This window comes from Danio rerio, chromosome 21, assembly GCF_049306965.1.
Source record: "Danio rerio strain Tuebingen ecotype United States chromosome 21, GRCz12tu, whole genome shotgun sequence".
NCBI classification, from domain to species: Eukaryota; Metazoa; Chordata; class Actinopteri; order Cypriniformes; family Danionidae; genus Danio; species Danio rerio.
This window is the reverse complement of record NC_133196.1, coordinates 47,785,327-47,808,257: the sequence shown is the minus strand read 5'-3', so window position 1 is coordinate 47,808,257 and position 22,931 is coordinate 47,785,327. Positions and strand designations below refer to the sequence as shown.

General features: G+C 37.7%; 1 protein-coding gene across 24 annotated transcripts in view; it reads left to right on the top strand.

The window, feature by feature from the left end:
• LOC100005008 (arf-GAP with Rho-GAP domain, ANK repeat and PH domain-containing protein 1) overlaps positions 1-22,931 on the top strand; it is a 46,995-nt gene that overhangs the window by 20,153 nt on the left and 3,911 nt on the right. For all 24 annotated transcript variants that reach the window (XR_012396957.1, XR_012396958.1, XR_012396952.1 and 21 more), the window contains 15 exons: positions 345-465; positions 555-712; positions 1,471-1,577; positions 3,772-4,057; positions 6,232-6,414; positions 8,422-8,596; positions 9,262-9,306; positions 10,530-10,647; positions 10,953-11,052; positions 11,415-11,607; positions 11,890-11,935; positions 12,404-12,555; positions 15,180-15,386; positions 17,882-17,987; positions 20,231-20,378. Coding sequence is in view for 8 of the 24 variants with exons in the window: in XM_001344132.9 (XP_001344168.4) it covers positions 345-465; positions 555-712; positions 1,471-1,577; positions 3,772-4,057; positions 6,232-6,414; positions 8,422-8,596; positions 9,262-9,306; positions 10,530-10,647; positions 10,953-11,052; positions 11,415-11,607; positions 11,890-11,935; positions 12,404-12,555; positions 15,180-15,386; positions 17,882-17,987; positions 20,231-20,378 (2,145 nt within the window). In the remaining 16 variants the exon portion in view is untranslated. The remainder of the gene's footprint in view (positions 1-344; positions 466-554; positions 713-1,470; positions 1,578-3,771; positions 4,058-6,231; positions 6,415-8,421; positions 8,597-9,261; positions 9,307-10,529; positions 10,648-10,952; positions 11,053-11,414; positions 11,608-11,889; positions 11,936-12,403; positions 12,556-15,179; positions 15,387-17,881; positions 17,988-20,230; positions 20,379-22,931) is intronic.

Genomic DNA, 22,931 nt, shown 5'->3' with positions numbered 1-22,931 from the left:
ACTGTAGGCTGTATCAACAAAATGATTGTATTTTTAGGCTAATGACTTGTTAATTATGACTGCAGACATTCACAGCTTTATTTTAATATCTCAATAGAAGCTTTGAATGTAAATCTGACGTGACGATATGACATCTTGTATGAGAAACAGTCAGAATGATTGCTATGGTTAATACTAGTAGTTCTGGTAGTTCCAGTATTCATGTATTGCACTTCTCTGCAATGTCGATATTGTGTTCGTTATTATCACGATAACAATATTTTTTCGATATATTGTGCAGCCCTAATACTTAATTAATAATGCCCTATTTTTTTTAATAAATCCACATTTTGATCATTCCCCAGGACAAATTCACAGAGTATGTGTTTCATGTTGCGAGTGTCACCAACATAAGCAAGCAGGAACACGGACGCTTCTCCATCCATTTACAGAAGAAGCACTTTGAGTTCATGGCTCACAACGCAGGTAGGGACGAGCTGTGGGGAGCTCTGATGGAAACGGAGAGCTGTTCAGCTCATTATTTGCTTTATTTTCATGTGAACGTTGTGTCGTAGCTGTGCAGGACGGCTGGTTGCACTCTCTTTATGACAGTCGTGGAAGGGAAGCGATCGCCGCACCCAAAAAACACGGACCGCTAAGCATGAAAGACCGACGTAAAAAAGTCTACTCCGCTATCTGTGGACACTCCCTTTGGATTTACAGCAGCAAAGAGGTGCGATTAATCTGGTTTTTACATTTAAAACCATTATATTCCCTGCTAAAAAATCCAGCTTAAACCAGCCTAAGCTGGTTTGTTGATTTAAGTTGGTTGACCAGGCTGGTTTTAGAGGGCTTTTGGCCATTTCCAGGCTGGTTTCCAGCCATTTCCAGCCTGGTCTTAGCTGGTCAGGCTGGAAAATGACCAGCTAAAACCAGCTTGACCAGCCTGGTTTGAGCTGGACACAACTGGTTTTGGCTGGACTCCCAGCCTGGCTAGGCTGGTCAAGCTGGTTTTAGCTGGTCATCTCCCAGCCTAACCAGCTAAGACCAGGCTGGAAATAGCTGGAATTCAGCCTGGAAATGGCCAAAACCCCTCTAAAACCAGCCTGGTCGACCAGCTAAATCTATCCAACCAGCTTAGGCTGGTTTAAGCTGGATTTTTCAGCAGGGTTAACTAAGTATGAAAATGCAGTCATATACGTGTGCTTGTCAACAATGCAGCATTAGTAGCTGTATTTATAAATTGCTAACTAATGTCTATTAATACTTAACAAATGAGGAATGAACCATTTGCTAGTGCTTAATAATAAATGATGTATTGTGTGCAGTTATTATAAGAGTTTTAACCCAAATAAAAACGTTTCACAGCATGAAGCAGCACCTGCCTGTGTTGAATGTTGAGAATGTAAAAGTGTACAAATAAATGTAACACGTAAAGCAGGCTATACATTTGTTAAACACGTGACAAGGAAATTGTGTTTGAATCGGCAGGACTTCAATCTAGGTCTCGGCATGATGTGTGTGTCTATGAATATCGCGTCTGTGAAGTCCACAGGACGCTACGGCTTCAGTCTCATTACCCCATACAGGACCTTTAAGTAAGTGTCTCCTTTTATCTTCTAATGTTATTGCAGAATATCAGTAAGTCTGTTGTGTAAGACTGAAGGGTTTATTCTGCAACCGCCTACATGTGCATTATCCCACTTATTAGATGGCTAAACTAAACAAACAGACTAAAACGTTGTGTTAAAAAGCTGAAAAATCAACTGAATGCAGCCTAGACTAACCTACTTATTGTTCAGTCAAAAGTTTGCACCATACAGTCAAAACAGCAGCTTGAAAGATATACCCCTGCTGAAAAATCTAGCTTAAACCAGTCTAGGCTAGTTGGCTGGTTTTAGCTGGTTGACCAGCCTGGTTTTAGAGGGTTTTGGGCCATTTCCAGGCTGGTTTGCCTGGTCTTAGCTGGTCGGGCTGGAAAATGACAAGCTAAATCCAGCTAAAACTGGACATAGCTGGTTTTGGCTGGACTCCCAGCCTGGCTAGGTTTTAGCTGGATTTAGCTGGAAGACCAGGCTGGAAATGGCCAAAACACCTCTAAAACCAGGCTGGTCAACCAGCCAACCAGCCTAGACTGGTTTAAGCTAGATTTTTCTGTAGGGACACGAGAGAACGGGTACCACTTTACTTGAAGGGTGTGTTCATTTGACATGTTTATAGTCAATACATGACACAATAATATATGTGTAACGGAGGCCAGCTAGTGAGTGCTGTGCAGGTAAACCTCACTCCTCTGACCTCTAAAGGTGCTCTAGCGACAGATGCTAGAGGCCATGGTCTTTTGCCTCCTTGTTAGAGCAACCGACTCCCATGCAGAAGGTCGCTGGTTCGATCTCAGCCCGGAGCGGGTTGGGTGGCGTAGGACCGGCAGGGTTACATATGCATACTTATGATAACTGTTCATACATGTCATTCGCCCAGTTGTGTCATTTTTAAATGCAAAGTTTTTCAATAAAAAGCATTCACAGATGCAAATCCATCCTTTTAAATGTTGCATGAGAGCGTTGGATGATGTGTTTTTTGCGCGATCAATTCCTGATCATTTGCATAATGTTTTTAGTCAAAGACATGCAATTTATTTACTTTGTACTGAAATAAATGTTAAAGGAATTTTATATTTAAAACTGTCAAACAGAATAAAGTGTAATCACAATAATAATAATTCCTTACATTTAAATAGTGCTTTTCGCAATAGGGGAATCTCTGCATCCACAACCAGTGGGCAGCATCTACCTGGATGACGCGACGGCAGCCATTTTGTATTAAGCAGTGTGTGAACGAGGCGCACAACTAACGCGCTTTGCGCTGGACAATAGACCGGCTTTGTTCTGGATCATTGAACAATCTATTATGCGCTTGTTAAGTGTGACGTCACGCTAAGCGGCTTCCGGGTCCAAGCACTCTATTCAACTGAATGGGGAGACTCATGAAATGGCAATAATAAACGTTTACAAAGCGATTTAATACTTTCGAAAATCACGATCGCAGTATATATATGTCCATGCCTAATATGTGAAAGTGATTAATTTTTTTATAAATTGTTAAATTTTTGGTATTTGTTATGCAGCAAGCCCAGAGATTGTTGTGTACACTATGATTTTTTATAAAATTAACTTTAATGTGTGATAGTAATAAAACGCGATCATAAACGAATGATTTCTCCACTCAAATGAATAGAGGCTTGGACCCGGAAACAGTATTACATACGACACCAACACGTCACCACTTAACAAGCGGATAGTTCCTCAAAATAGCAACGCGCCAGCAATGCGCCTTAACGCACCTCTTTTTTTAGACCAGAACGCCTATGGGCGCACATATCAGCGCAAATGCATTTGCTATTTAAACGGCGTGCTGCAAAACGTCAAAACGACACTTGTGCCAAGCTGAAACTAGCAAACAACAACTGCGTCGTGCCTTGCGCCGCATTGCACCAGGTGTATGTTAGGGCCCTTAATGTGCAGTTTGTCCTGTAAAGTCTGTATACTGTCTTGCTGCTTATTTTTGGCCAGGACACTCTCGTGAAAGAGATTATTTATCTCAGAGAGCATTTTCTGGTCAAATAAAGATTAAACAATTAAAGTGCCACGTCATGATTATAAAGTTATCATGACATTCTCATGAACACCCCCTTTAAGTAAAGTCTCACCAGAAAATTTTCCCCTTATCTTACAGCATGTCTCATGGTTTGTTTTGCCGTAGGCCGTGAAGTAACCCGACCGGTTTGTTCAGTTTTTCTGCAGACTCCAGTAAAGAGGCGAGCGCGTGGCTGGAGAGTCTGAATGACGTGATCCGCAACGCTCTGTCCTACAGCGAGGTGGCGCTCCGGCTGTGGTCCAGTCCCTGTAATAAGGTCTGCGCTGACTGTGGCGCCGCCAACCCAGAGTGGGCATCGGTGAACCTGCTGGTGGTCATCTGTGAGGCCTGTGCGGGCGCACATCGCTCCATGGGCAGCAGCCGCTCCAAAGTCAGAGGCCTGAAACTAGATGATAAGGTTTGGACCGAGCCTTTAATTCAGGTGAGTTTTGTCATGCTACGACCTGTATTTCTAGAGCTTTAACACTGAGGGTGCTATCATACTGACAGCGCAATGCAACACCAGACATGACAAGTGTTTTTGCTAATTTCAGCCAGAGGCATAATTTTCAGATTATATGGCCCTTTGATCTAAATCATCATATTTTGGTTTTGGGGGTCTCCAAGAACAAACTGATATACATGCAATATGTTTATAATATGCATTTTTTTTACCTAATTATCTCAACGACTCGCATATGATTCGTTCAGCAATTCATTTGCTCTTAAACCCCTCCTTAGCATGAGGCTAATCTATGCTGATTGGTCCGATGACCCAGTCTGTTGTGATTGGTCAGCTGCGTTCAGCGCCACACAGAAAGAAATGCTCGCCACGGCTATAAAGTAGCAGAGAGCATTCATTCATTCATTATCGGCTTAGTCCATTTATTAATCTGGGGTCGCCACAGTGGAATGATCCGCCACTTATCCAGCACATGTTTTACGCAGCGGATGCCCTTCCAGCTGCAACCCATTTCTGGGAAACACCCATACACACTCATACTACGGACAATTTAGCCTACTCAATTCACCTGTACCGCATGTCTTTGGACTGTGGGGGAAACACTCAGAGGAAACCCACCTGAACGCAGGGAGAACATGCAAACTCCACACAGAAACGCCAACTGAGCCAGCCGAGGCTCGAATCAGCGAATCAATTTGTTTATAAAGGCTAAATTTGCTTTCATAGGTTTATTTTGGACCATTTTCATACAGAGCCTTTACTGTATACTGTACAGCTCCATATACGCTTTAAATTCTGTATTTTTAGTGAATAACCAAATATTAACTTATAGACTCATTGATCGTGCCACCCCATAACATTTTCTTTACAAATTTAGATAAGTAATTGTTCAATAAAATTGTTCCAAAATAATATCTATATTTATAAAATAGTTTTATCCCGTCAAGCCGTTTATAAAAATGTTAAATCAATTTAAAAGTAACATTAATAGCCTTATATCATGCTTTTTCTGTGAAATTTCCACTGAAAGTGTAGCTCACTTATTTTGGAAATGTCCTTTTGTTTTGTTTTTTAAGATTAATGTGATTGAATTACTAAATAAATAAATAAATCATTGATCTCGCCATGTGATTTGCCATCATGAGGCAAAATACCAGCCCTGAGGTGTCCGACCTAACAGCTTCATTTGCAGCTCCGCACCGCCTGCACTTGGCTAATCTTGCTGGCTGCAGGCGTGGTTCAAGCCGAACGCACCTAGTCTGTATGTATGGGTGTTTCCCAATACTGTGTTGCAACTGGAGGGGCTAAATTAAACATGCTGGAACAGTTGACGGTTCATTCCGCTGTGGAGACCTCTGAAATGAAGAATAAGCCCAAGAAATATTAATGAAACCTGTAGTTACCTCATAAATGAAAAGCTCAGTTTTGACCATATTTGGAATGGTCATGAATATTAATGAGCTCTGCTTTGATGCTCCAGAGCTCTCATGAGTGCCTGCTTTCTTTCTCACTAACACAGCTTGATGTCCTCTGAAATACACACATGCAAAATATATATACTTTATTTGTTAAAAAACAAATGAAGAAACTAGTCAATGGATTGTTAACCATCTTTTGGTTATTATTATTATTAGGATTGTTTTAGTTGGCAGCATTTCAGCCTCTTTAATCCACCAGAATAACCTAGTTTGCTCCTGGGTTGTGTTTTGAATGACACATAATCAATTTTGATTATACTCAACAGAAAAGACTAACAGTATTTGCCGTTGTACTTAAAATTTTAACATGCATGAAAACAAAGGCAAGAATTAATGTCAACCTTTGCATAAACAGATGCGTTTGATAAAGTCCATTGGCATCCTTCACAAAAATCACACAGTAAGAGCTGAGTGATATGAAACCATGCATATTTGTATATTAAATTGTTATATGGAGCAATCTACATGTGTTTGTTGCCTCATTACAAACATATGTAGCAATTTCACAGCATTTAATATTTTGATATGGTACCTTTTATATTTAATTGACTGTTTTCAGATTGCGTGTCAGTGATTTTATAAGATGTGGGCCTTTTCATTAATCGGTAACAACTCAAATGTGTTTTAATAAATGTCTAATAGTCTTCTAACAGTGTGTCCGTTTGATGCTTTCAGCTGTTTGTCCTGCACGGCAATAAAACTGCCAACAATGTTTGGGGTCACAACATCCCTCCGACTGAGCAGATCAGCCCCCTCGCCTCTCCAGACCAGAGGGCGGAGTTCATTCTGGCTAAATACCACAAAGGACTTTACCGTAAAGCTCACCCTCTCGCCGCCAGCCAGAAACTGCTGGACCAGGTGAGGATGTCTGCTGGTTGAACGAATTGGAATTAATTATATCTGAAAGAGTCTTTGAGTTTATTTTAGGCTGCTTTCACACCTGTGAATCGATTCAGTTGTTCCGAAACAGAGATTACAATTGTTACATTGTTGCTCTTTGCTCTTGGAGCGGTTCGCTTTCACACTGCAAAGTTTCTAAACGGACCAAAAGAGCTAAAACAAGTCACGTGCGAGTAAACTCTCCTTACATTGGTCAGAGTGTCAGGGTTTATTTTGCAGCGTCCCGCTCAGCTGTCAGGAGAGGTGGTGGTTTGGTGGTGATTGACAGGGTGCGCGCGCGACATGTCTGAGGAGAGACGCGGTGGGGAGGGGTGAGAAGAGTGCGCGACGATGCCTATTTGAGGGAGGAAGACGCGAGATTACCGGGAGATCATCACTCGTTTGCGGGCATCCGGAGACTCGCGAAACTTCCCGCCCTACTCATAACTCTCTCTTCATATAGCCGTAAGCCTATTACATATCCATAATACACTGTGATATAACCGCGCTCGGATCAGATCGCTTTCTCACTGCAATCGAACCGCTCCAGGGTTCGTTTCAATCGAGCCGAGACCACCTCATTCAAGCGATCTCGGAGCGATTACTTTGGTACGGAACAGAGCGCGATTGCCCTGTTCACATATGCCAAACGAACCGCGCTAACTGGGCAAACAAGACACGTTCCCAAACAAAAGTGTAGGTGTGAAAGCACCCTTAATGTCCTTGTGTTATACTGTAATACTCAACAATATCGGATGTTTATCAATATCGTGCAGCCCTATTAACAAGTTATGCTGGATATGAAGAATAGCAGTTTTTTTGTGTGTAAAATGAACATTGATTGACCCAAAATATTAATAAGATCGTCATCATATATATATAATTAAAGTGTAAAATGTTCTACATGTCTATTAGGCCCCGTTTACACTAATACGTTTTAGTTTTAAAACGCATAAGTTTTGCTACGGTCACGCCATTCGTCCACACTACGCCGGAGTTTTCGAGCGCCGAAAATGGAGTGTTTTGGAAACGCTGGAGAGGCTGTTTTCATTCTGAAACGCTGCTGCTCCGTCTCAGTGTGGATGAGGGAAAACGGAGACATCTGAAAACGGAGGCGGGGCTACTGAGATTCGCTAGCTGATTGGGGCTTTTGTGTCATTGCGTATCCTTCCCTTATTCGTCAAGCCCCTATCACATGACTGTAACACATGGCTTTAACGCTACCGCAAGACAGCAGACTAGTCTTCACTGTAAACAACAACATGGACACAGAAATGGGAGCGTTGTTTACACTATTGTCTGTTTTAGGCGCCATTGTGCAGTTATACATTTGTTACGTTTAGTAACAACTCGACCTCGTCGTCTGTCCACAAAAATACCTCTCTTGCTTTCTTTGCCATCGCGTTCATTGTTCAACTGGCGTTTGTTGACTAACAATAACCAAATGCTGAGCGAGACGCATGATTCCTGTTTATACTAGAGCGCGCATGCCCAGAGTGCATGAATGGTCACGTGATATACGTTTTTGGTGGCGTAGTGTGGACGGAGATATGTTCAGAAACGCTAGGTGAAACGCTAGTGTGGACGCCGATTGTTTTTGATCTAAAAAGCCGTTTTAAAACTAAAACACTTTAGTGTAAACAGGGCATTATTGCATTATTGCAGGGCATTATAAATAAATGTTTTTGTCTTGTTTCTAGTCAAAACATCTAAAAGTGCTTTAACAGAGAAGCGTTCCCCATACAAGTAAAAAATTTAGTTTTTGTTTTCAGTAGTAATATGTCAAAATTAATGGAGTTTTTCTTTAAAGCAAGCTAAATAGCCCCCATTGAGGTGAGCAAAATAAACTGATTTCAAAGCAAAAACCAGATTGTATTATGGAAGTCAATGGGGCAAAAACAGCCACAAGCATAACGAAAGGGGAGTCAATTTGAACCGTGCACTGCAGACGGAGGTGTTAATGTGCGTGTTTGTGCTGCTCTTCAGAGGCTGCGGGAGGTGGTGTGTGGACCCGCTGTGGAGGAAACCGTGTCTCTGCTTTGCTCCGGAGCGAAAGTGTCCTGCAGCAGCTCGGATCCAGAGCTGAAATCCGCCATCGCTGTGGCCGAGAGCGCGGGACAGGCCCTGCAGACTGAACTGCTGCGTCACAATGAGTTTGTGGGTCAGTGGAGTCCAGAACAAGCACTACTGTATCAGCAAGAGCTTACACTGCAAAACATGCCATTCTTACCAAGAGTTTTAGTCTTGTTTGAAGTCCAAATGTCTGAAATTTCTTAAATCAAGAAGCATTTTCTAGAAAAGCAAAGCATATTGTCATGTTTTTAGAAATAATGAGTCAAAATTAAGTGAGTTTTTCCTTAAAACAAGCAAAATAATGATGTTTTTGATTTAAAAATATGATTATTTTACTTGTTTCAAGGAAAAATTCATTTATTTTTGACTTATAATTTCTGAAAACAAGACTATATTTTTTGCTTGTATAGAAAATGCTTATTGATTTAGGTGTAAATATCTTGGATTTTAAGATATTTGGACTAGAAACGAAAAAAACGATAAGAAAGGCATTTTTTTGCTGTGGTTTACAGTATACATTTGCTGTGAATTTACAACTATACAAATGAATGTGTAAAACTTCATTAGATTGTTGGTCATAATCTATTAGGTGCTAAAATGGTGTTTTTGTTTGTTTATTTTGTCTTTAAAGTGATGTCACACACCTTTATAAGTCTGTAGAATAAAAATCTTTGTTTTGTTGATCTTGAAGTTTGACCCGGGGCATATTTTAGTGAATTTTTCTCAGATTTTTGGTGTTTCTCTGTGTTCCAGAGGCTCCTGACTTTGAGCAGACGAGACATTCAGAGGAGCAGATGGGTAAGACTGAAACTCTGAGATCTAGACTTGGTTTATTTTCAAGATTATTGTACTCCGAATTACATAAATTCTCCCAACAGTAAGCTCTTTGGCTTTTCTGCCTCGTCCTGCAAATTATGACTTGTACTTTCCTGTTTTATTTCATTCATTTTCATTCTTGTGCAACAAAATAATAATAATAAAAATAAATAAAATAAATATATATATATATATATATATATATATATATATATATATATATATATATATATATATATATATATATATATATATATATATATATAACTAATATGATTTTTTAAGTATATAATACCATTTAAATAATAATTTCATTTACATACAATTACATAATATTTAAATAAAATAAAAGTTTTGTTAATAATAAAATAAAAATTATTAATTGTAAGAAATAAATAGTTTTAAATAAATAAGTTTAAATGAATAAAAATAATATAATTTTAATAAATAAATGATTTTTTAAATTCGTTCACTTTTATTCTTGTGCAAATTTAAAAATGAAATGAATTCAAATACATTATGTATGTATATATAATTAAAATAAATAAAATAATATCTGAATTTAAATAATTTAATAATACAATAAAAAATTAATTTCAATAAAATTATTTAATTATAATAAATGAATAATTTAATTTTAATAAATAAATAAAATTAAATAAATAAATAAAAATAACACAATTTAAATAAATGAATAAAGTATGGTGTGTACTTTACTGTCTTATTTAATTATTTTTTATTCTTATGCAAATTTTACAATTAAATTACTAAATTTATATAAAAATGTGTAGATATAATTAAAATAAAAAATAATTACATTTATATAATTAAATACAATTTAAATAATTACATTCAAATAAATAAAAATAATACAATTTAAATAAACGAATGCATAAAACAAGAAAGTATACGCACCATCATTTATTTATTTAATAAATTTTTATTCTGTGCAAATTTAAAAATTAAACAAATAACTAAATTTAAATAAAAAATGTGTATATATAATTAAAATAAAAAATAATTACATTTAAATAATTTTTATAAAATGAATGAATGAATGAATGAATGAATGAATGAATGAATGAATGAATGAATGAATGAACGAATGAACGAACGAACGAATGAATGAATGAACCAATGAACGAATGAATGAATGCCAGTGTTGTGTCATTGATGTGTGTGTTTTCTGTCTTCCACACATGCAGAGGAGCTGCATGGGAAGCTGGATGAGGAGCGTTTCTTGTTCTCTCAGGAGAACCAGTCTGCAGCCTATGATGTGCTGGATTTAACAGAGGTGGTCTCAGTGTTCGACTGCTCTGACGGGTGAGGAAAACCCAGCGCATGACGCATACATCTGTAAACTACAAAAAAGCATAACTTATTTGCTGTCATTAATTGACCTAATTGTTCGATATAAATTCAATTCATTGGTCGATATCAATATGGCTGGAGATATATTGTCCATCCCTAAAAAAACTATTGACATCCATAGTATTTGTTTTTAATAATATGGATGTAAATGTTTCAGGGTTTCAACATTCTCAGAAACCTTTATTTTGTCTTTGCATAAGATTAGTCCACGCAGATCAGAATCATTATTATTAATATTCATCATTGATCATGTATAGGGAGACTCATCAGTTTGAGGTGTCCACGCTGACCGACAGACTGACCTGCTCTGCTGATGAACGCAACGCTCTGCTCAGTCACATGACGCACATCATGAAGGTAAAACACTTCTCTTTTCTGGTAGCGAACGCCCTTTCAGCTGCAACCCAGTGCTGGGAAACACCCATACACAAACATTCACACACACGGCCAATTTAGCTTATTCAGTTCCCCTATAGCGCATGTGTTTGGACTGTGGGGGGAAATCAGAGCAGCCAGAGGAAACCCACACAAACACTGGGAGAACATGCAAACTCCACACAGAAATGCCCACTGGCCCAGTCGGGACTCGAACCGGCGACCTTCTTGCTGTGAGGCGACAGTGCTAACCACTGAGCCACCCAGATTGAAAGACTAAATAAAATCTGACAGCTGTATTTTGCATTGGTTTACAGTAGTGTGTGTGTGTGTGTGTACCGTAGGTTGTTCTTGCAGATACTGTAAAGCAGGACGATCTGCTGGGAGTGTTTGCCGTGTCCAAACTCTCGATTCGGGAAGGCGCTGCTCTTCAGTTTGCTGAGGTCTGGTGTTCGCTTCAGGAAGGAGAGATGAGCGTACACACACTACAGCTCCGCTCCAGAGAAACGCTGATCCTGAACGCCCAGACACGCTGCTGTCAGTATCAAACAATCTCCTTAACCCTTGTGTACTGTTCAGATTGACTTCCCTTTTAATTTGTTGGCGGCTGGCTTCCATTATAGTCACATTTTTAGTCATGCCTTCTTGGTTGTTGCTGGTTTTCCCTTTTGGAAGAGGGACAATCTCTCATTTTTACTGTTGAGCATGAAAAATCTAGAATAGATGACAAGAGATGAGTAAACTGAGGAATTTTTATGATGAATATAAATATTAAAGTATAAGTAGATATAATTAAAGGCTAATGTTTGGTCTGTGCAGATCTGCAGAGCTCAGAGAACTGCATCCTACTGGAGTTTCCTGACAGGTCAGTATCTCATACACTGTAATGATATAAAGGACTAATCTTGCTACTGGAGGGCCAATGACTTGCAGATTGAGCTTTAAAGGGCCATTTACCATCAGACATGTTTTTAAAACATGGTTGCGTTCATGGTTGTGCATGTAAACTTTGGGTTTCAACTGTATGTGATACGATTTGTGATATGATACAATATGTTATGATGCAATGCTAGATATATAATATGCAATAGGATGCAGTGTAAAGCAATATGATTTGTGATATGCCATGATATAATCTGAGATATGATATGGTACAATATTACATGATATGACACGATACAGTATTATATATGTAGTATGATACAATACAATAAGATATATGATATGATGCAAAATATATGATGTATGATATGATATACGATGCAAGATTTGATCTGTAATTTTTAATTAATGTCAGTGTATCTGACGAATGTGTGTGTGTGTGTTCGTGCAGGACGTTTCACATGCAGTTTGAGCTGGAGCACAGCTGCCGCAGGTGGCATGAGCTGCTACAGAAAGCCATGAGCTCCAGCACAGACGGGCAGCAGAGGGCAGGATCTGTGCCCACTTCTGTCCACCGCTGCATCTCCCACATCACACTGCACGGTGAGCCACTGCCAACATCACCAAACACCAGACAAGCTTTATCTATTGAGCTTGTTCTGCAATGCGGAAGTGCGATTGTTTTAGAACTTACGATTCGGTCGCCTATAGGAGAAATTACTAGGAATAACAATCGGCTAAAAAACAGTCAAACTACTGCCTCTACAAACAGGTGTGTTCATGACTATACGTAAATAGGTAGAATATCATAATAGGACAATGTCAGTTTGCAACATCAAGTAGCATAACCAGCTGTTTATAACATTTGACAGGATAAATGTAATATGATATGAGATATATCGATGTTATGTGACATGATATGATACAATATGATATGTGATATGCTATATATAATATGATACAATATGAGATATGGCACAATACAATAAAAGATAATGATGTTATGTGATATGATACGATATCAATGATGCGATATGATATGTAATTTGATACAATACGAGATAGGATACGATATATGATAATGATGTTGTAATATATGTGATACGATACAATATATGTGATGAAATGATACGATACGAGCTATATGATGTGATACGATATATGATCGATGTTGCAATATATGTGATACGATACAATATATGTGATGAAATGATACGATACGAGCTATATGATGTGATACGATATATGTTCGATATTGCAATATATGTGATACGATACAATATATGTGATGAAATGATACGATACGAGCTATATATGATACGATATATGATCGATGTAATATATGTGATACGATACAATATATGTGATGATACGATACGAGCTATATGATACGATACATGATATCGATGTTGTAATATATGTGATACGATACAATATATGTGATGATATGATGCGATACGAGCTATATGATACGATACAATATATGATCGATGTTGCAATATATGTGATACGATACAATATATGTGATGATATGATGCGATACGAGCTATATGATACTATAACATGTATGATATCGATGTTGTAATATATGTGATGATATGATGTGATACGAGCTATATGATATGATACGTTATCGATGATATATGATATGTAACAATAAAATATCATATGCGATGATACAATATGTGTGATTTGATACGTAAAATGATACGATACAAGATATATGATACGATATGTTATCAATAATATGTTATGATACAATATGATGTGATTTGAAACGTAAAATGATACGATACAAGATATGTGATACGATATGTTATCAATGATATGTTACGATACAATATGATTTGATTTGAAACGTAAAATGATAAGATACAAGATATATGATACGATATGTTATCAATGATATGTCACGAAACAATATGATGTGTGATTTGATGTGTAAAATGATACAATACAAGATATATGATACAATACGTTATCGATGATATGTTACGATACAATATGGTGTGTGATTTGATATGTAAAATGATACGATACAAGATATATGATACGATACGTTATCAATAATATGTTACGATACAATATGATGTGATTTGAAACGTAAAATGATACAATACAAGATATGATACGATACGTTATCAATGATATATTACGATACAATATGATGTGTGATTTGATGTGTAAAATGATACGATAAGATATACGATACGTTACATTATCGATGATATGTTACGCTACAATATGATGTGTGATTTGATATGTAAAATAATACGATACAAGATATATGATACGATACGTTATCAATGATATGTTACGATACAATATGATGTGATTTGAAACGTAAAATGATACGATACAAGATATATGATACGATACATTATCAATGATATATTACGATACAATATGATGTGTGATTTGATGTGTAAAATGATACGATACAAGATATATGATACGATAAGTTATCAATGATATATTACGATACAATATGATGTGTGATTTGATGTGTAAAATGATACGATAAGATATATGATACGTTACATTATCGATGATATGTTACGCTACAATATGATGTGTGATTTGATATGTAAAATGATACGATACAAGATATATGATACGACACGTTATCAATGATATATTACAATACAATATGATGTGTGATTGGATGTGTAAAATGATACAATACAAGATATATGATACGATACGTTATCGATGATGTTATGATACAATTTGATGTGTGATTTGATATGTAAAATGATACGATACAAGATATATGATACGATAAGTTATCAATGATATATTACAATACAATATGATGTGTGATTTGATGTGTAAAATGATACGATAAGATATATGATACGTTACGTTATCGATGATATGTTACGCTACAATATGATGTGTGATTTGATGTGTAAAATGATACGATACAAGATATATGATACGACACGTTATCAATGATATATTACGATACAATATGATGTGTGATTTGATGTGTAAAATGATACAATACAAGATATATGATACGATACAACATATATGATACAATACGTTATCGATGATATGTTACGATACAATATGATGTGTGATTTGATACATAAAATGATACAATACAAGATATGATACGATACGTTATCGATGATATGGTATGATGCACTATGATGTGTGATTTGATAAGGTAAAATGATACGATACAAGACCTGTGATACAAGATGATGTGTTTGTTTCAGGGTTGATGGTGGAGGGATTGTACCGGCGGTGTGGCATCGCTCCTCAGATCAGTAAACTGGTGGACACCCTGCGTGTTTCTCCAAAAGAAGCTGTTCTGCAAACCGACGAGCTCTCCGTGCTGGACGTTTCCGGAGCGCTGAAGCAGATCCTCCGACAGAGCGAGCTCATCCCACAAACACACAGACCACACTGGCAAAACGCAGCAGGTCTGAACTCAACAGACATTCATTCAAAGATTAATTACTTCATGACAATAGGAATATAGGCTACGAAGTCAGAAAGGGTGTGTGTATGAGTGTGTGAGCGTGTCTGAGTGTGCGTGTATGTCCGTGTGCGAGTTTTTGTGTGTGTGTGACTGCATGCATGAGTGTTAGTGTGCGTGACTGTGTTTGTGTGAGCGCATTTTTGTTTGAGCATGTGGGGGTTTTTGCGTGTGCTTGACTGCGTGTGAGAGTGCTTGCGTTTGTGTGCGCGCAAGCACATTTTTGTTTGAGCGTGTGAGTGCATGAGTGTGTTTGTGCATGCGTGCGTGCAATTTTCGCTTGAGCGTGTGCTTATGTGTGTGTGAGAGTGTGTGTATGTGTGTTTTTGTTTGTGCATGCCTGCTTGCATGAGCGCTTGTCATCATATGCATGAGCATTTTTGTTTGAGCTTGGGTGCATCCATGCATGTGTGTGTGCGCATTACATTGTGTGCAGTACTAGTCACTGTGTGTGTGCTTGCGTTCGTGTGTGTGTGTGTGTGTGTGTGTGTGTGTGTGTGTGTGTGCATTACACTCTGTGCTGTAGTAGTGATTTTACGGATGGTGTGTGCGCGCACGTGACATTATACAAAATGCAAATTGTCATGAATAAACTGAAAAAGCCCCCCGAGATGAAGGCATGAAGGCAGTGGATTTTATATTTATATAGGCTGGAAAATAATATTTTTTGTAATATTTTAATCCTTTAATTCTTTTTCATTTGTAAAGATATTTGTGTATTGCTGTACATCCTGTGTGTATTAAGCAGTGTGTAAGCGAGGCGCACAACTAACGCACTTTGCGCTGGACAATAGACCTGATTTGATCTGATCTATGAACATTCTATTATAGCTCCTCAAAATAGCAACGCTCCAGCAATGCGCCTCAACACACCTCCTTTTTTAGACCAGAACGCCTATGGGCGCACACATGAGTGCAAATGCATTTGCTATTTAAACGGCGTGCTGCAAAACGTCAAAACGACACTTGTGCCAAGCTGAAACTAGCAAACAACAACTGCGTCGCGCCTTGCGCCGGGTGTACGATTAACCTAGTTAAAGAGAGAATTAACCTAGTTAAACCTTTTAATGTCACTTTAAGCTGAATACTAGTATTTTTTGCACACTGTATTTCGTACAGCATTTTCTTAAAGGGTCACGAAACACCAAAACACATGTTTTGAGCTGTTGACAGTCGTATATGTTAAAAACACTATTAGGACACCTATATTTCACTAAAAAGTGTAAATTGATTGTTTTTGCGTTATTTCAAGCAAATTCGTACTTCCGGTTTGAAACAAATTTTTGATGCTACGGTCATGACATAATAGCCTGTATTCCAGCGTGCAGACTGGACCTCTGTGCCAGAGTGTGTCTTATTACGTCTTACAGTGTGTTGCATTAATGCATGAGTAAGGCTTGGTTCAAACCAATCAGCGCGCTCTATTGTGCAACTTCATTAATATTCATTACTGTCACAGTGTTTTCACGACAGAGACGCCACGTTGTGTTGGCAAAACAAGCGTGAAGTGTTGCTTTTATAGTTTGCTGCCGTTAAGTTTTGTTTTCATTTTCTCTCTGTGAGAGCTCAGACTCACGTGTGGATTAACAGTGTACGCGACGCTCGACAACAATAACTTACGTGTCTAAGGAGGATTATTGTTTACCTGAGAGCTGTTCTCATCTGCAAACGCTGAGATCTGGATTCGCTTGTAGTCTCCTCTTCATAAAGACGCGGCTCTAGTTGCTGGTGATTGTCCTGTCTCTACAGATTTGGTAAGTGAGCGACCAGCGCTCTTTGTTTATTCAGTTTGTTCGTATCTAACTAACTATTGCACAGAGTGTAAACATGTTAGCACCACAACCAAACTTTAACCTCGTGTAGGGTTTTCACCGCATTTTGTGACCGGAATAACACACGCGGCTTTCTGACACTACCTGCCGTGTGCATCTAAGTTTCCGGGAAATGCGGAGGTTTTTTTCTCTCATTCGCCGTGCGGTATCAAACATTGCATGAAAAATACACGCTTAGAGCAGATCCTCGAATCAAATATCTCGTTTGTCGCGAGGAACATGAATGAATTCCCTGAATGAAAGAGCCAAACTGCAGTTAAAGTCCACCATTTAATAATTTGGCAAATAATTCGGCCACAGATGTCCAAGTAAACACAGTCACTTTGTCCCCTGTGTGTGTGTGTGTTTTGACTCAAACTCAGCGCGCCCAAATAGACACTCCCACACTATTCCTCTTTTCTTCCTCCGACACTCCCCCCTAAACAAAGCTGGACACGCCCACTTTTATGATTTTTTTTTCCAAAGTAGAGGTGTGAAAACACCCTGCTGAAATGAGGGGGTTTCATAGCCCTTTAAATATTCCAGACAGCACTGAGACATGAATGACTGAGTTCTTCAATGTTCTGTAAGAAGTATAATATATTACTTCTCGTTTATTTCTCCACAGCTCTGCCAGGGGAAAAGGTCCGTCTGCAAACGTATAGAGAACTGCTGAAACAGCTTCCTCCAGACAACATCGCTACACTGAGTGCTCTCTGTGCACACCTCAACAAGTAAGCCATTCAACTCTGTCCTCGTAAACACACTTATTAGAATACTGAAGACCTGGAGTTACTCATGTAAACAACACACAATTATCAATCTGATTATATGAGGCTTTTAGAATGTCCACATTTTACTTTGTACTAAGCTTGAGCAATCGACAGCCTGCACGATTTGTGTACATTATTATTAGTGTTATTATTATTATTTAAATGTCGAAACCTTCAAAAACACTATGGGCTCTATGTTGGTGGCCATGCGCAAAACGCAAATCGCAGGGCGCAAACGCTTTCAAGGCGTGTCAGAATCCATACTTGCTAATTTAAGGACGGGAAAATCCGCTTTGCGCCGTGGCGCATGGTCTAAAAGTGTTGAGTTTATTCTCTTAATGAGTTATAGGTGTGTTTTGAGAAAAAACAATCAGAGTCTCATCTCCCATTCCCTTTAAGAGTCAGCTGCATCGCGCCAAGAGCGCATTCCTTATTAACATGACGTAAAGTAAGTTCACTTTCGATTTTGCTCTTGTGGATAGGGAAACCTTTACGCACAGACATCATTTAGCTTATAAATAATTAATTGCGTTTGTTAAGCACAAAGATTTGTTTCAAAACTATTTCTAAATTCAGTTCTAATTTCTAGCAAACGAATAAATGAACAATAATGACCAAGTGTGCTCAAAATACTGAGTTATTTCCAAATACACATGCTGTGCCCCATATGGTCTAAAACCTGACAGGTGGACAAATCTAAGCTTGTTTTTAATAAAACAAATATAAATATGGATATAATAAATAATACTGCTAATAATAATAACATTATACAAAAGCAGATTGTTATGAATGAACTGAAAAAGCCTCCCGAGATGAAGAAGACATAAAAGCAGTGATTTTTCATATTTATGTAGGCTAGAAAATAATATGTTTTGTAATATGTTAATCCTGTATATTTATATCCTATATCTATTCTTATTATATCCTATATATATCCTTAATATTTAAATTTTTTCATATGTGAAGATATTTGCCTATTGCTCTCTTGTGTGTATTAAGCAGTGTGTAAGCGAGGTGCAACTCTGTGCTGGAGTTTAGACCGGGTTAGTTTTGGTCTAATGAAAAATCTATTATAGTTTCTTAAAATAGCAACGCGCCAGCGGTCTGCCTCAAAACCACTCTTGCGCCAAGCTGAAACTACCAAAACATATTGCGTCGCGCCTTGAGCCACATTGCGCCGGGTGTATGATAGGGCCCGTAGAGTTACATGTGTAAACAATAGAACTTCGTAATAAGCTTGAGCAATAGACGAAATGCATGAGCTGTGTACATTATTATTATTAGTGTTATTATTAAAATGTCGAAAGCTTCAAAAGCATCTTTTTAATGACTAAAAAGTTGCTAAATGGTAACAAGTTATAATATTTCAGTAGTTAATGTTAGTGAATATGTTGTTCACTGCCTATTAATGTTAGTACATATAATAATAATAATAATAATAATAATACTAATAATAATAATTTTCATTTATATAGCGCCTTTCCAGAGCTCAAGGACACTTTAAAAGCAATGCAACAAAAGATAAACAAACATACATGAAGTCAAATATAACAAACTGGAGTTACACAAACAAGACCTAAGAGACATATGAGCAGAGTGGAGGGGGATCAGATAAAGTGGTCAGTTTGGCAGATCAAAAGAAGAGGCGATACAGAGGGACAGCGAGAAGGCCAGAGTCAGCAGAACGTAAAGAGCGAGTTGGGGTGTAGGGGACAAGCATGTGTTTATTACAGCATTGAACTATTAAATGTATAATAGTACTTGATAACTCCATGTGTATTAACTAACTTTAATAAGCAAACATTTGGCTTTTACTGAAATGAATTGAATTTTAAAACTAAATAAATATATATTTACACACATTTACATGAGTAAATCTGCCAATAGTATCTGGATGCAGCTTTTATGATGCAAGCTGAGACTGCATCCCTCAGCGATGCAATGTCAGACTCAATGCACTCAATGGAGTGAGTGACGTCACTGTGACGGGTGGGGTTGGGTGAGCCCATTAAAAAGCACTGGATGCAGCCCAGATTGCACTGCACCAGGTCTGCAGCCAGACCCCTCTCAAATCTGCAGATTTCTGCACACACAGGGCCTACCAATAATCCACAACTTAACATTGTCTAATGGTGCGTTCACACCAGACAAGAACAAGTGTAAAGACATTCACACGTTGCTTGTGTTTCTCTTTCTGCTGCCAGCGTGCAGAAGCACAGTCAAACCAACCGCATGACGGCTCATAATCTGGCCGTGATCTTCGTGGTCATATTCTTCCAGGAGCTGGCCATGAACATAAACATGGTGCAGATGACCCGGGAGCTGATCCTGAACCACACACACATCTTCAGGGTGAGCGTCTGCACCATCATCACTTACAGTATCTGTTCACTGTATTTAACCCTTGTGTGCTGTTGGGGATGTTTTCATTCACTCTAAATGAATGCGGTTATACTCACTGCAGGTATTATTTGATAATTCGGTCGTTTATTTCACTGATAACCGTCAAACGTCATCAGGGAAACGGTTTAAATTTCTACTTAGTAAAAAAACATTAGTGCTCCATTTGGGACGCCACTACATACATGTACTATCCTGTTGAGTGCGTAAGTGCATGAGTGCATAGTGTATAGTGTGCCATTTGGGACGCAGCTCTAGAGTTTTTGCCAAAGGGCGTGTCCAAGGGAGCCTGACAAACCGCAGTGATTCGCCATGAAACAGGAAGTACTTATAACTTAGCCACACTCTGGCTGTTTCTCAATTCCAAGAACGCAGAGAACGGACTTGTGTCCTTGTGGAGACCGGTGTTGCCAGGTGTCCTCGGAAGAACGAACTCAGGAGACCGCGAGGGCAGAGAACGCATCCTTTGAGAATTGAGATGCTGCGTTCTTCCTGATGGTCACATGACCTTCACGTGTTTTAAATGGTAAATTATTTAAACATTACAGCATTCATACAACGATTTATTGTTTTTCCCCTTTTCAAAATATATACTTTGCATAAAAACATTATAAATATATGTTGCACAATATAAATAAAACAGATTTTAATACGAATTTCAGCAAACAAACACCCTTAATGTGTTTATTCCTTAATTAAGATATTCATGTTAATGTTTACTCTCACCGTTTCATTTAGGGAAACTCCTGAGGTAAATAAGTCATATCTCTGAACTTTAATAATAAATCGGTAACACTTTAGAATAACTATCCGTTATGACTAGTTAATAGACCATTAATAAACTTTTAGTTAACAAGTTATAAATGACTTGTTAAACAAAAGTTAATAGTTTGTTAATTATTTATACTTGTGCCTTATAGATGGCTAATAGATAACTTACAAGCTGTTAGTTAACAAGTTGTAAATTTCTTCTTAACTGTATTTTAAGGATTTATAACTATACCTAAAACATTAGTAATAGATCATGAACAAGCTGTTAGTAAATAACTTAATAAAGACTTGTTAAGTATCAGTTAATAGTGTATGTATGTTATTGGGACGTTATTCTAAAGTTGCAGCTATTCTTCATTTATTAACTGTTAGTAAATGAGGAATAGTTGCAACTTTAGAATAACGTCCCAATAACATGCTTGAGCTAATAACTAACACTTAACTATTATATTTACTCACACTTTACAGATCAGTTGTTCACCATCTAATAACACCAGTGAAACTTTTTTATTAGACCACTGGTGTAATTTTACATTTTTATTTATTTTGTTTTCATGTTTAGCACTTCATGGGTTTGTATTCTTGCATACTGTTGTACTGCCATGTGATGGCGCAGTATGTGTGTTTCTATACATTAAACACAACGTTTAACATTTCATATGTGGAGTTTCTTTGGTAAAACACAGCACACAGAATAGCCTATAAGTGGAACAAGGTTTAAAAACAAACATTTTATATTTTAAATATTACATCAAATTTCTGTAGCTTGAACTTGTTCCATCCATTTGCTGTTCTACAAAGATTCTCTGGTATTAGTAGATGGTTAACAAACGATGAACAACTCTCGTCTGTGAAGTGTGAGTAAATATAATAGTTAAGTGTTAGTTATTAGCTCAAGCATGTTATTGGGACGTTATTCTAAAGTTGCAACTATTCCTCATTTACTAACAGTTAATAAATGAAGAATAGCTGCAACTTTAGAATAACGTCCCAATAACATATATACACTATTAACTGATACTTAACAAGCCTTTATTAAGTTATTTACTAACAGCTTGTTCATGATCTATTACTAATGTTTTAGGTATAGTTATAAATCATTAAAATACAGTTAAGAAGAAATTTACAACTTGTTAACTAACAGCTTGTAAGTTATCCATTGCCCATCTATAAGGCACAAGTATAAATAATTAACAAACTATTAACTTTTGTTTAACAAGTCATTTATAACTTGTTAACTAAAAGTTTATTAATGGTCTATTAACTAGTTATAACGGATAGTTATTCTAAAGTGTTACCAATAAATCTAAATAAAATGCTGCGCTTCCCACCTCCAGTCGCAATGACTTCTAGGACTTCTAGAGCAAGTTCGGTGCTCAAGTCTGCATCGGTGCGTCCTCGATATCAAGAACACATCCGGGAAGTTTCACGCGTCCTCCATACTTGCGGTCTTGAGTATTGGAACTGAACTTAGGCAGCTGATGATGACGTTTCACGAGAACACGAGGACGCAAGACCGCTGAAGAACGCATACTGAGAAACAGCCAGTGTCTGATCTGCCTGAAACCTCACATGGTCGATAAGATTCCTCTCCTGAAGACATCTACATGCCAACATTGAGTCCAAGTCATAGCACCACCTGCTGACAGAAGGAAGTTTGGCATACATCTGTGATTTTTTTCAGATTTTTTGTTTATTGTTCGCTCTTCTCTGTCATCCTGAGGCCGCCGGGCA